The 14,082-nt window shown below is 38.4% G+C and overlaps 3 protein-coding genes across 3 annotated transcripts in view; all 3 read left to right on the top strand.

Moving 5' to 3' along the window:
* LOC126908047 (uncharacterized) overlaps nucleotides 1-2,431 on the top strand; it is a 7,936-nt gene extending 5,505 nt beyond the window's left edge. The window contains exon 3 of the mRNA XM_050689886.1: nucleotides 781-2,431. Within this exon, the coding sequence (XP_050545843.1) occupies nucleotides 781-1,365 (585 nt within the window). The 3' untranslated portion in view covers nucleotides 1,366-2,431. The remainder of the gene's footprint in view (nucleotides 1-780) is intronic.
* A 1,033-nt stretch (nucleotides 2,432-3,464) lies between these two features.
* On the top strand, nucleotides 3,465-4,112 carry LOC126908268 (uncharacterized). Its single transcript, XM_050690182.1, has one exon. The coding sequence runs from the start codon at nucleotides 3,465-3,467 to the stop codon at nucleotides 4,110-4,112; it is 648 nt and encodes a 215-aa protein (XP_050546139.1).
* A 6,262-nt stretch (nucleotides 4,113-10,374) lies between these two features.
* LOC126908036 (uncharacterized) lies at nucleotides 10,375-12,814 on the top strand. Its single transcript, XM_050689859.1, has 5 exons — nucleotides 10,375-11,081; nucleotides 11,155-11,471; nucleotides 11,533-11,665; nucleotides 11,728-12,009; nucleotides 12,107-12,814. The coding sequence occupies exons 1-5, from the start codon at nucleotides 10,484-10,486 to the stop codon at nucleotides 12,715-12,717; spliced, it is 1,941 nt and encodes a 646-aa protein (XP_050545816.1). The 5' UTR covers nucleotides 10,375-10,483; the 3' UTR covers nucleotides 12,718-12,814.
* Nucleotides 12,815-14,082: the final 1,268 nt, after the last annotated feature.

Raw genomic sequence — 14,082 nt, 5'->3', positions numbered from 1 at the left:
ATACATCATAGCTGGCCTCACAATTTCATACTAAATTTAAAAACTATAATTAGTATTTATTCATATATTATATTTTAAAATCAAAGAACTACTAATCAGGATATAATTAAAGAAATAAGAGTTCATGTTGCTTTTAAAATATTTCACCAATTTCTCTAAAGGAAACACTATCTACAGATTTGCATCGAAGCGTTTCTTATGATAGTGATTTTAATCACTGTCAGATATCATCTATACTTGTCCCCTCTATGCCTCGTCCACACTGTGCCTCGACCCCACTGTGCTACCGTTTTTTTTTTTTTGTTAAGCTGCTCAAGGTTTTAATTATTAATTGCAAAAACTTATGAAAACATTTTGATAAAAATGGTAAATGTGTAAAATTTGTTAATAAAGTTTTTAAACCGATTTTCATAAATCAAATTCTCTAAAAATCACAATTAAATTTTAAAAGTTAATTTTTTCCAAGAATATATGATATTGCTTCTAATATTTACTGAATAAATGGTTATTATAAGTACTAAGACTATAAATTTTGATTATTTTTTGCAAAGTGTCATTGTGGCTATTTATCCTGAATTATAAAAGTAGTTCACTTTAGAGTGATATTAATTATTTTAAGAGACCTAAAATACAATCTAATTTCTAATTTGTATCAACCAAATACTGAATGCTATTTAACCTATATGCCATTAAATATAAATAATTCTGAAACAATGGACAGTAAAAGTTCTCTATTTTAAAATTTAAATTTAATAAAAACTTTATATTTTGGTTCATTAGAACTCAGAAAGCATTTTTACAAGTAATCAAGATATTGAAGAACAGAATGATCAGTTAGTAGAATTGTCTGAAAAAAGCCACAATTTTAAACAAAAAATTTCCAAATGGGCAGTTGAAGAAAGAATTAATATGTCTTCACTTGATCGATTGTTAAAAATACTTAAAACACATGATTGTCATAAAGATTTACCATCATGTGCTAGAACACTACTTGAAACACCAAAGTTTACTGTCACAAAAAATGTTCCTGGTGGAATTTATTGGCATTATGGGTTAAAAAATGGTATATTAGATTTTTTAAGAAAAGCAAAGTCATTCCACCTTCAAGATAATACCACCATTCAACTAATGGTTCATCTAGATGGCCTTCCTGTCAGTAAATCATCGACTAATCAATTATGGCCTATATTGGGTTCTTTTTTCAAAATCAACTATGTTTTCATAATCGGCCTCTATCATAGCTTAAATGTAAAACCACAAGAAGTTAATTCTTTTTTAGATGATTTTGTAACAGAAGTGAATGAATTATCACAACATGGTATAAGGTATGAAAATAAAGTATTGCCCTTTGAATTAAAAATGTAATGTGCTGATGCGCCTGCTAAAGCATTAATATTACAAATCAAAGGACATTCAGGCTACAGTAGTTGCACTAAATGCAATGTATCTGGTCATCATTGTGAACGACGTATTTGTTTCCCCAATGTTATTGGAGAAAAACGTACTGATCAACAATTTTTAGATAAAGTTGATCAAAATTACCATTTAGGCATTAGTCCACTAACCAAAATTTCAAATTTTGGTTTAGTATCTCAAGTGCCTATTGATTATCAACATGCTGTATGTCTGGGTGTATGTAAAAAACTTCTCACTTTATGGTTTCAAGATGAACTTAAATTCAGAGTACCATTTGCCAAGCGCTCTTTAATGTCATCCATGTTACTTGATGATATTCGTCCTTTTGTTCCAAGAGAATTCCAGCGTAAACCTCGAGCTCTCACATATTTTAATCAGTTTAAAGCTACTGAACTAAGAAACCTATTGTTATATACAGGAGTAATAATTTTCAAAAATTGTGTTAATGATGATATTTATAACAATTTTTGCTTATTGCATGTTGCCATGACCATACTATGCTCACCTACCTATTGCATCAGTAAAAATAATATAAAGTATGCACAAAATTTGCTTCAATACTTTGTCACTACTTTTAAAAATATATATGGTCCACATCGTGTCAGTCATAATTTCCATAGTCTACTCCACATATGTGATGATGTTGTAAATTTTGGAGCATTAGATAATTTTAGCTATTTCAAATTTGAAAACTATATGACAAAAATAAAAGGATTATTACATAAATATGACCAACCTTTACAACAAATTGCAAGAAGGTTGCATGAAGAATATTTACATAGTACTGATAAGTCTTTTTATGAAAAAAAAAAAACTAAATTTAGCAATCCTTACTCTGATGGTCCTTTATTAGAATTTTGTAGTAAACCCTGTTTTCAAAAAATAAAATTTAATGATTTTATTTTAATTGCTGGCAATAGAAAAGATAACTGTTGTAGACTTGATCATAATTCAATAGTAATAATTGAAAACTTTGCATTCCATTCAAAGTTGAATTTTCATGTGGTTATTGGACGAGAATTTTTGAGTAAAACAGATTTATATTCAACTCCATGTAAATCTTCATTTTTAAAAATTTATAAAATAAAAAATCTTTCCGAGTTAAAATTCTGGAGAATTGACAAAATCATTACCAAATATTTCATTTATAAAATAAGAAATTCGGATTGGCTTGCAGCATTTCCAATATTACACATTGAAAAAATAGACTGCCCATTATTGTAGTATTCTACTTAATTTTTTCTTGTACATATTTATTATATGTATGCATTTTTCAGTGTTTTAAAATAAAACTGGTACATTTTTATTGTTATGATTATTATTTTTTCTACGATAAAAGATTTTGATGTTATCTTACTCCACTCCAATTCAATACAGTATCAATTGATACTCAATGAAAGGTGTGTAAGAGGTTCTCTAATTCTAATTTTCATTTTTTTTATAACATCAGTTAAATTTAAATTATTTTTATATGATTTAATATTGAACATTATCTGAAATTTTTTAATAATATATGTCTAATAATATACTTTTATTATTTATTCTAATAATATACTAAACACGTGATTTACCATCAATAATTTTTAATTGATTAAATAGTTGAACAATTTTAAAAGTACTATATAGTACTTTTAGATATCTAACCATGAAAAATATAAAATAAAATAAAATGAGTTATGTATAAAACGTTATACAAGTATTCTATAAACATTTCTATAAAAGAATCCTAGTTAGGCCTGAATGAGGAGTTCAAACAGATTCCTATTTGAGAGTCCCGCAAAGAACTCTACTAGGATTCCTTATCCAATCCTAAATTGGAATCCTGCTTAGGCATCTATGAGGAATTCCTATCACATTCCTGGGAGACAATGTGCTGTTAGGGTTAAGACATGTAAATTTGATTTATTTATTTTAGAAATATTGGGATTATCTTACAGTACCGTTCAATGTATTTGTAAAAGGTACAAATACCATCCATATAAATCGACAAATGTCCAACAATTGCTAACCAGTGATTATGAAAGGCGATTAGAATTTGTTTTCATATTATGGTAAATTTGGAGGATAACCCAAATTTTTTATCACGAATATTGTGGACTGATGAGTCAAAATTTTGTAATAATGGTGTTGTCAATCATCACAATAGCCATTATTGGAGTGACACCAATCCTCACTTAACAATTGAGAGTAAAAGTCAGTTTCGGTGGAATATTAATGTTTGGTGTGGTGTGATTGATAATAAGCTTATTGGACCCTATTTTTTTGAAGAAAATTTAAATGCTACTAGATATTTGAATTTTCTGCAAAATGATATTCTAGTTTTGCTGGAAGACATATTATTGGAAATGAGGCAGCATATTATATGGCAACAAGATGGTGCACCAGCTCATAATGCCAAAATTGTTCAACAATATTTGAATACAATTTTTTACAATGGTATTTGGATTGGAACAAATAACCCTGTTGTGAAATGGCCACCACGGTCACTAGATTTTTACTTGTGGAGTTATTTGAAAAATGAAGTGTTCAGAGAGCAGCAGCAATTTTCTTCAAAAGAAGAATTAAAACTTAAAATAACCGAAGTTTGTTTAAATATTCCACAAAATGTCATTAAAAGAGCAACTAATAATGAAGTAAAAAGAAGATTAGAACTGTGCTTTAACACTGTGGGCAACATTTTCAACATTTGTAAATAATTAAAATAAAGTAATTAATAACATAAATGCAACAGTTCATTAATTTTGATTATTAATTAACTCCGGGATAGCTGTGGTAAACTGGGTTTTCTATGTCCAATTTGGCCACGCGGATGAGTGTAATCGAGAAGAATCAAAATAATAACTATAATGTAACATTCATCGATTGTACACTGACCACCGAGTGAGTGGTCAGGTCCCTTTTTATTAGAAATAATAATCAATTAACAATGCTTCTAGTGTTATACTTTCTAATGCAATTAATAATAATCTATTATTTACTTTTACTTTCTAATAATACAAATTCCTTAAAACTAATATTTACATATAGTTATGGGTTCATGACACCATTACCCTTAAAGAGAAATATCTTCAGATATTATTTCTTACGACTTTAAAATATATTATTTATTATATTTAATTAAAATACAGATAATTTTATGTTAAATTTTCTAATAACCTATGTGTAATCTAGTATTATAAATAAATCGTTCTTGTCTATTTACAATTTGATTTTCTTCTAATTTAAAGGTTCTAATTCTATTGTGGGTTGGTTATTAACGGGTTTTTTCTTACAATATTTTATATAAATATATACAATTACTACCACAAATAGTAATCCGAAGGTTTTAACAAGTAAATTTATTATAAACTTATTATCGTTATAAAAATCGTAAACGTGTTTGTTTGCTAATAAGTCGACGATGCGTTCTTGGTTGAGTTTCACATTTTCCATTCTTTCGAGGTGTATGGGTTTTTGTGCAATTCTATTATGTATATAATTGCAACAACTTGAGTTCAATAGACTAAACTCCAAAGGTATCGACTCAAATTTTAATTCTAATTGAGACTGAGTAGCCTTAAGAGTAACTGATAGTGTTATTGCCATGCAGTTCTCTTTTAGGGATAGCCTTCCACTTTTATTTATATTTATTTTTTCAACTATAGTGTGTGCATTGCATGATATAGTTACTACGGTATCCTTTACCATGACAAAATACCAATTATTTGGGAAGTAGGAGTGATACCAACTTTCCGAGCTAAGTTGTGATATATAAACATCACAAGTCGACGGCAGGCTATATTTATTATTTAATAAGTCCGTTTCGCATATAGGGACCTTGTCTGTACCGGAAAAGAACGAGTCACTTTTGCAAACAAACACTGTTTGAGCAAGTTGGGCAGCACCAAAGTAGTCAGCTGAAGGCCGGCTTATCTCCTCGTCCGAGCCGGGTATTATGTAGAGTACTCGAAAGGCTTGCGGCGGGGGTAAACCGGTCCGTGAGTATGGCTGACCAGCGCAGTGGACAGCATTGAACGTGTCGTGCATGTCGTTTTTTTCCTATTGTTCGTATAGTATTGTATTGTACACGCTGTTGTTATGATACGCACGGCCGTTTTAATCGTGTGCGTACGGTGACGAGTATCCAGTGGGATTTTGTTGGTCGCCAAATATACGACGCTGGTTCCTGGTTTTTTTTGTGCTGTATTCGGGGCATCATCTTCTTTATTGTTGAAGATCTTCTGTCGTCCACTGCCAGGACCGCGTGGCTTGGTCGGAGAATCCGTGGAGGACTTGGCTTGGATGGTTTTTCGTTGTCATTGTATGTAAATTTATATTTAATTTTTTTTTCTCTTGTTAACATATTTGTATTCTGTTGCGGACGTCCATATTTAGTTATTATACTAAAATTGTACTATTAAAACTATAGTAATTGTATGAATGGGTAGCCTTTTCTTTTTTCTTTTTTACTTTTCACTATTAATGATTACAAACAATTAGTGTGGTTTGGTGTGTCATTATTAGTCATACAGACCAACCGTCTATTAGGAGTCCGGTGACAAACATTTTGGTGTCAGAGTGTGGGTTATGTAAAATTGGGTGGTCCTAGGTCCCGTTGCGCTGCGCTACAGTGTCGGCGTGATCGGGCTCTACGGGGCTACGAAACGTCGGCACGGGCGCAGTTTCCCTAGCTCGGGGAATCGGGCGCGTCCTCAGGTTGCGGATAGAGGAACGGCCTGCAGATATGCAGGTTAGCCGCGAAATAAGCAGTCCATTAATTTGGACTGACGAATAAGCGGTCGCGGACAGCGAGCCCCCCGTTCGCTCGTTAACCCTGCAGATATGCAGGGTATCCGTGATATAAGCCACTCCTAGAGTGGACGAATAAGCGGTAGCGATCGAGGATAATTTCATAACGGGCGGGTGGGCCCGATAGCCTGGTAAGGCAATCACCTAGGTGAAGGTAACACCGAAAACAAATCCCCTGGCGGTAGGTAAAACGCAGGGAAGGACACCCGTAAAAACCAATCATGGAAGGAAACCGGTGTAAAAAAACCGTTACGGTTCCAGAAGGTTCGGATCCTTCAGGACCGGCTGGGAAGAGTGCTGTTGCAGGCTCGACCCGGTCGTCATCTAGCGACTGCATCGAAACCGTGGGACTGGTGAGGCAGGGTCCAGGGGGCGTTCGCGCCCAAGTAACTGTCGGAGGGTGTACCAAGCAGGCACCCTCCAGTGACTTTCGGGTCACTGAGGTAACTGCTGGTGATCTGACGATCTCTGCAGAGATGATCGAAGACTGGGCGGACATTCGGGATCGCTTCTGCGACGGAATTCCGTTGACGCGGTCGGAATATGGCCGCTGGATGCACCTGCACCAGCGTATGACCTCGGTGGAAGTCACGAGTCATTGTTTCCCACTCAGGAGGTTCAGAAACCCGGATGGCTTCCGGAGTTCTGTACTGACGGTGTTGGGAATGATGGAGAAGAACCTTGCGGATGGTGGAGTCTTCGCACCGGTGAAGGAAGAGAGGTATAATCCTCTTGATGATGTAGAGGACGACGAGGAGAGAGCCGGCTTAATGGATAGCTGCATCTCCAGCCTTCGAGGTGAGGGTGCGGCAGATCGGGTCAATAGTTTGGCCCGACTAGTCGCCACCGAATTACTCACCCGCTACAAGAACAGCAAGATAATACAAATAATGGGACACGGACTGCGACAGGCGGTTGAGCTGTATGAATATAAGTGCCACAAGAAGGAGACTGTGAGGCGAGCCAGAGAAAAGGTTTCTTGTCTTCCGTCGCCGCTGCGCAGGACGAAGAAGATGATGTCATGCGTGCAGGAGACGGACCAGGAGGGAATGAGGCGGAGCCGTCTTTGGGAGAAGAAGGCATGTCCGCTTTACAACGGGAAGAGTCCCCGGATTTCAGCCCCCTCCGGGAGGAGACGCCCTCAAAGCGTCAACCGGGGAAGAGGTGAGCGGCAGTACGGGAGGATTTTAGTGATGATGAGGAGGCGTTTGACGTCGGCCTCAACCACCTCGTCTCTCTCTCCAGATCCGCAGAGGTAGAAGGGAGCATCATGAAGGAGGTGCCAAACACTCATTTGGCATTCCTTCTGGAGCAAATTTCCCTGTCGTGCCAGGCTCTGACTGATCTAAGGAGCTCAGCCGAGCCTCGCAAAAAAAGAAGGAATGATACTACGGAGGAAACAACTGCGGCCATGGTCAATGAAGTTGCCGACCAAGTCAAAGTACTCCGTGGTGTCATTGACAAACGGAGGGGCATGGGAGTTCATAGAGAGGTCCAGGAAGCGACAAGGACACTCGAGGCAATACTGGAGAGGGAAAGGAGANGACAATACTGGAGAGGGAAAGGAGTAGGGGGCCTTCGTTGAGCGGCGAGGACCATCGGGCCCCATTCGAGGGAAGAGTCGGGACACGAGCTCCCGATGGAGCGGCCCTACTTAGGTCGACCAAAGAGGCGGGCACGCAAACTGCGTAGGACTCCTCGGTGACCACGGTTATGATCGGTGGCGACCTGGACACCGAGCCTGCCGTGCCGACGAGACCAGGTGCGACTGCGGCGCCCGTCGGCCTGCTATCCACCACCAAGGTGGCTAAGCGGGTGCGAAAAAGGCGACACAAGAAGCTGAATCAGAGCGTCGATGGGGGAGGGGAACCTGCCCCAGACTCAGTAATAGTAGAGGCAGCACGCACCCCAGTACCGCTGCCCCAGACCGTGGTAGTGCCTAAGGTTCCACCGCCGGCTGCGTGGTCAGAGGTGGTCCGCCGCAAGGCCCCAAATGCAGCGGCCAAACCTCGCCCTAATCCCGGGCTTCCTACCTCAGCACGGAGACCTGCTATCAAGGTGAGAGCACCGCGAACTGAAGCCGTTATTATTGGTCCTCTTAAAGAGGACCAAAAATACTCGGCAGTCATTAAAACGGTGATGGAGAAAGTTGATCTCCAGGCGCTGGGCATTGTGGTCTCCGGTACCCGCAGAACCAAGTCAGGAGCAGTGCTCCTGGAGGTTCGAGGTACCGGGGCTCAAGCCGACCTGCTGACCACTAAGATTGTGGAGGCGCTGGACGGCATGGATGTGCGCGTCCATCGTCCGGTGATGATGTGCACATTCATGCTTCTCGATGTAGAGGAGTGGATAGAGGAAGAGGACGTTCAGGGAGCGTTGACCTCTATCATCTCGACCGCGAATGGTGCTTCGGTAGCCGATCCCGTTGTGGTCCGGCTATTTGGTAGCGGGAAAGGCCGGTACGCACGGTGCGAGGTGCCCATCAGAGCTGCGGCTCCACTCGCTGGGCTAACCCGCCTGCGTATTGGCTGGACGTCGTGTAGAGTGCGTCTCTTACATGACAAAGGACCGCACTGTTATAGATGTTTGGAGCGGGGCCATGTGCAGGGTACTTGCAAGGGCCCAGACCTTACTGGCGCATGCTTCGCATGTAAAGGGATGGGCCATGTGGCAAAGGACTGCCCCGGCAAGGGCAAAGAGGCCTGAAAGTCAGGTTCTGTGATTTTGTGTCTCTCTGTTGTGAGTTTTACTTGTCCCAAACATAGCAAAGTCCTACCCCCACCTCCACGTGGTGCGGCCTGGGCAACGGATCCCACTCTGGGGTCCGGCTAACGGGGGAGGCCACACCACGTAGTGAATCAGCTCTTGATTAATTTCGGGCTGATTCACAACGTGGTGGTGTGAATTTTTAGACAGCGTGGGCCGCCCTGAAGCAATACCTCGCGGTAGTTCCAGGGCAGTCCACAGCATGCCGGCGGTGTATAAAAAAAAAAAAAAAAAGGGGGGTCCTAGGTTAAGTAAAAGTGTTTTTTTTTTTTTTTAGTGGCACGCCAGACAGGCGAATTCAATAGTTATGATTGGTAAATTTTAGTTATCATTATTGAATATTAATTGTTTAAATTTATTTGCTGTGGGTATTCAATTTAATTCGACTAGTTAATTTTTTTTGTGTCGATTTGTTTTTTTCCTTTTGGTTTTTTTTAACTATAGTTTATTTATTTATTTATTTTTAATAAGCACATGCGTTGAAATCTTATTTCGATCAATTTATTGGGTGTAATTTAATTAGTAAAATTGTCGAACAGAGGTCTGATATTTAGTGTGCATCTTGCGCGAAGAAATAAGTGTCAAAATAGAATACTTAAAAAACAAATTTTTTTTTTTATTAAATTAAATCAAAAATAAGTTGTTAATTATTATTAACATACTAAGTTGCGCTAAGGAAGTAAGTTATTTATAGAATGTGTCTAATATAATAATACGGAAGTAGGGTAATTTGGAGAGAGCTGCCCCCCCGCCTCACCCACTCACCTTCCTTGCGGTGGAGGAAGTGTACGGGGGGATTAAATCTAACGTAAACTAACCTAATGTAATGGTGGGGGAGAACGATGAAACCCAACGTAAACTAACATAATGCAATGGGAGGACGAAACCTTACGTAAACTACTCTATAGGTGGGGGGTGGGAGAGAATTAAACNATCTAATGCGGGGGGAGGGAGAGGATGAAACCCAACATTTTCTAAGAATTTTATCATCGACTAGCAGACGCTTAGGTAAGCATATGTCAGACATCAAAGGTATCATAATATTATATCGCTAATAAGCGTCTGTAATTTTATGGGACGCTGTCTTTGTATTATTAAATGTACAAATCATTTCTAAGAATTTTACCATCAACTACCAGACGCTTAAGTAAGCATATTTTTTTAATATTGAAGATGTCGTCATAAGTAATAATAATTATCGTATGAATTTTATGAGAACAATGGTTGGTATCGTTTGTCGTTATGGCATTATAATTTCTAAGAATTTTATCATCGACTACCAGACGCTTAGGTAAGCATATTTCCGACATCAAAGGTATCATAATATTATATCGCTCATAAGCGTCTGTAATTTTATGAGAAATAATTGTGGCGCTGTCTGTGTATTATTAAAGGATTTCCAAAGGACGACCAAAGGATTTCGGTCATACCGAATTCCGAGGAGAAGTATATTTCAGTGACGAAATACGTAACCAATTACTTTTCCATACGGTTCGTCGACACCTTCCGGTTCATGGCCTCCTCCCTGTCCACCTTGGCCGGTAACCTAATGACGCCTGATTTCGTTAAATTTCGGGAAACGGCCAAGGTGTTCCGTCCGGAAGACATGTTGTTGGTGACGCGTAAGGGCGTATACCCCTACGAGTACACTGATAGTTGGATTAAATTGGACGAAACGGAACTACCGTCTCATGACGCTTTCTATAGTCAGTTAAGTGAGTCGAATATCGATGATGATGACTATAGACATGCCACGGAGGTGTGGAACCGTTTCGGCTGCTCAACCCTCGGTGAGTACAGCGACCTATACCTTAAGATCGACGTGTTGTTGTTAGTTGATGTGTTTGAGAACTTCCGCGACATCTGTATTTCAACATACAATTTGGACCCGGCACACTATTACACCGCGCCTGGTTTTAGCTTCGATTGTATGTTGAAATACACCAGGATGAAGCTGGAGCTCTTGAACGACTACGACATGCTACTGATGGTGGAACAGGGCATTCGTGGTGGGCTAGTGCAGGCCGTCAAGCACTATGCAAAGGCCAACAATTCTAAGACACCCGATTACGATCCGTCAAAACCAGAATCATGGATCGTGTACCAAGACTGTAAGTAATCTATACGTATATATATAAACGCGCAATATTTGAGCGGTGGTTTAATAACGTTTAATGTTTACAGGCAATAACCTTTACGGGTGGGCTATGAGTCAGCCCATGCCGTACGGTGGCTTCCGGTGGTATAAAGGAGCAGACCCTCTGGCTGACCTCCAATCGTTGTCGGACACTGGTAATACGGGGCGTATATATGAAGTGGACGTATCGTATCCACAAGAGCTGCATGACGAGCACAACGACTTGCCGTTCTTGCCTGTCAACGATGTACCGCCGGGTTCCAAAGAGACCAAACTCATGGCCACTTTGAAACCCAAACAACGGTACGTCGTACACTATGTCAACTTAAAACAGGCAATCGCACACGGACTGCAAGTCGATAAAGTATGTATAATTAACCTATAAACTATAAGCGATGATACTAATATAAATATTTGTACTGCAGGTGCACCGCGTTTTAGAGTTTCAACAAAGTGCTTGGTTGAAACCATACATTGAGTTGAACACTGAAATGCGGAAACAGGCGGCAAATGCTTTTGAAATAGCATTTTTCAAACTAATGAATAATGCCGTCTTTGGTAAGTGCATGCTCAATGCTAAAGCAGTTGTGGGTTATTCGATAATTTTTTACATTTTATAGGGAAAACCATGGAGAACATGCAAAAGCGTACCCGCATTGAGCTAATATCCAGTTCCAAACGTCTAAGCAAGCTCGTAAACCAACCAACCTTCAACGACTGTATCAAATACGGTGAAAGGTTGTGCGCTGTCATAATGGACACAAAGATTGTCCAGTTTATTAAACCAATATACGTCGGTTTAGCAGTGCTTGACATTAGCAAGACGCTAATGTACAAGTACTTCTATGACGTATTGAAACCGCATTATGGCGACGCAATCGAATTGGTTTACATGGATACTGGTGAGTACAACCGCACAAAATAGAAATATTTTAAAATTTAGAAATTATTTAGTAGAAATATTTTTTATAATATTTATATATTTTTCATTTTTCTCAGACTCCTTCATATACCTGCTCAGAGTCGGCGACTTCTATCAGGATTTAGCTGATAGCCCCGATTTACTGGTGCACGTGGACGCATCTAGCCTGCCCAAGGATCACTCTTGCTACTCGACCGATAGAAAGAAGATGCCCGGCCTGTTTTCAGACGAAACCGGTGGCCTTACCCTCTTTGAGATCGCTGCACTTCGATCAAAGTGCTACGCATATGACATGGAAGGCAGCGAACTAATCAAATCTAAGGGGATCCGCGGGCACGTCGTCCGGAACCATCTGTCTTTGGACGATTACAAACGATGTTTGTTCGAAGACGATGGCGATGGCGACGATGTGTCAAAACGAGCATTGGCTGGAGAGAATGCCCGTGTGGTCATCGGAGCTGTACGCGATGGTGAGACTCTACCGACATTATCGCTGCCATACACTCCGTACCGACAGAACGTGTCAATCCGTTCGTTCGAGCACGAAGTACGCACTTTACGTACAACCAAGTTGGCGCTTAACCGTTTCGACGATAAGCGCTATACGCTCGAAAACAGAATCGACACGTTGGCTCACGGGCATTATGCTATACCACCACCACCACCACCACCACTACAGGGAGGTTAATACAAATATAGTAGTATTTAAGTGATTCTCGTTGGAAAAAAATATTGTTAAATAATTTGTAAAAATATGTGTACTAGTATAAATAGTTTTAAGATTTTTTTTGTTAAATAATTGTAAATAAATGTTAGTAATACACATGTAATCGTATATAGTTTTAAAATGTAACATATGAAAAAAAAAAAAGTAAATATACTTATATTTTTAATTATTAAATAAAAAAAACTCGTGTTGTATTTGTAATTGTCTATTTATTCAACTAAATGTTTTATTACAATAATGAAAAAATATTTTATAATAATAAATATCAAAAAAAAAAAAAAAAAAATTATAGGCATTTTATATAATATCGATTGAATCTATCCATTTATTATGTGAATTATCCAAACCAACAAATTTGACAAAACATTTGTCTTTATTCTTCTTAATGATCTTTTCCACTAAATAAACTTCTGGAAACTGAGTCTTGCTAAGTTCGTGCTCATAGAAACAACCATTTATAGGTCTGTTGTTTTCATCTGTCAGTTCGTACACGACAGGTTTTGTATCACGAATTTTTGCGATTGTAAAGACTTCCGATGTCCAATTTTGTGTGTATCCTTTTGAAAATACTGCTTTATGTTTACTCAGACGAACTTTATCTCCAATATTAAACTTTTTATTATATTTTAAATTAGGTAGCCGTTTAAAACTGACATTTCCAGGATTACGTGATGCTATACTAGGAGTTGTTCCTATGGCGCTATGTTTTGTATTATTGTAATTTGTTATTAAATCTACTATAATGTTTATCCAACTATATGATCTATTGGTAGTAAATTTTTTCCACATTTTTTCTTTAAGTGTTCTATTAAATCGTTCCACAACAGCCGCTTTCATTGTAGAGTAGGTTGAATAATGATTTATATTTTTGTTCTTCATGAGCATCCGAAAATGTTTGTTGAAAAATTCTAAACCTCGGTCTGTATGCAAGTTTTTTGGAGATCTATTGATCAAGACTTTTTCAAAAGCCGACTTGACTTCTGTACTAGATTTATTTTTTAAAGGCACAGCCCACGCATATTTTGTATAAACATCGATTATCGTTAAAATAAATGTAAATTTTTTATTTTTTGTAGAGTATTTTTTCATATCTACTAAATCTGCTTGCCACAAGTCATCTTTGCCATACGATACAACTCTTCTTCTAGGAAATATTTTTCTAGCCGGTCTATGTAATTCATTTGCTACTTTCTCTGCTACTTTACTCATGATATTACACCTAGTTCTCGTAACTCTTCTTCTATTGACAGTATTTCGTTTCCCACACCTGTATTTCCAGCACTTCTTGCAGCGTGTAAAAGTTCTAATCAAACTATGAGTTCATTA

This window comes from Daktulosphaira vitifoliae, unplaced genomic scaffold, assembly GCF_025091365.1.
Source record: "Daktulosphaira vitifoliae isolate Bord-2020 unplaced genomic scaffold, ASM2509136v1 Scaffold_5, whole genome shotgun sequence".
Taxonomy (NCBI): Eukaryota; Metazoa; Arthropoda; class Insecta; order Hemiptera; family Phylloxeridae; genus Daktulosphaira; species Daktulosphaira vitifoliae.
This window is presented reverse-complemented; position numbering and strand designations above follow the sequence as displayed.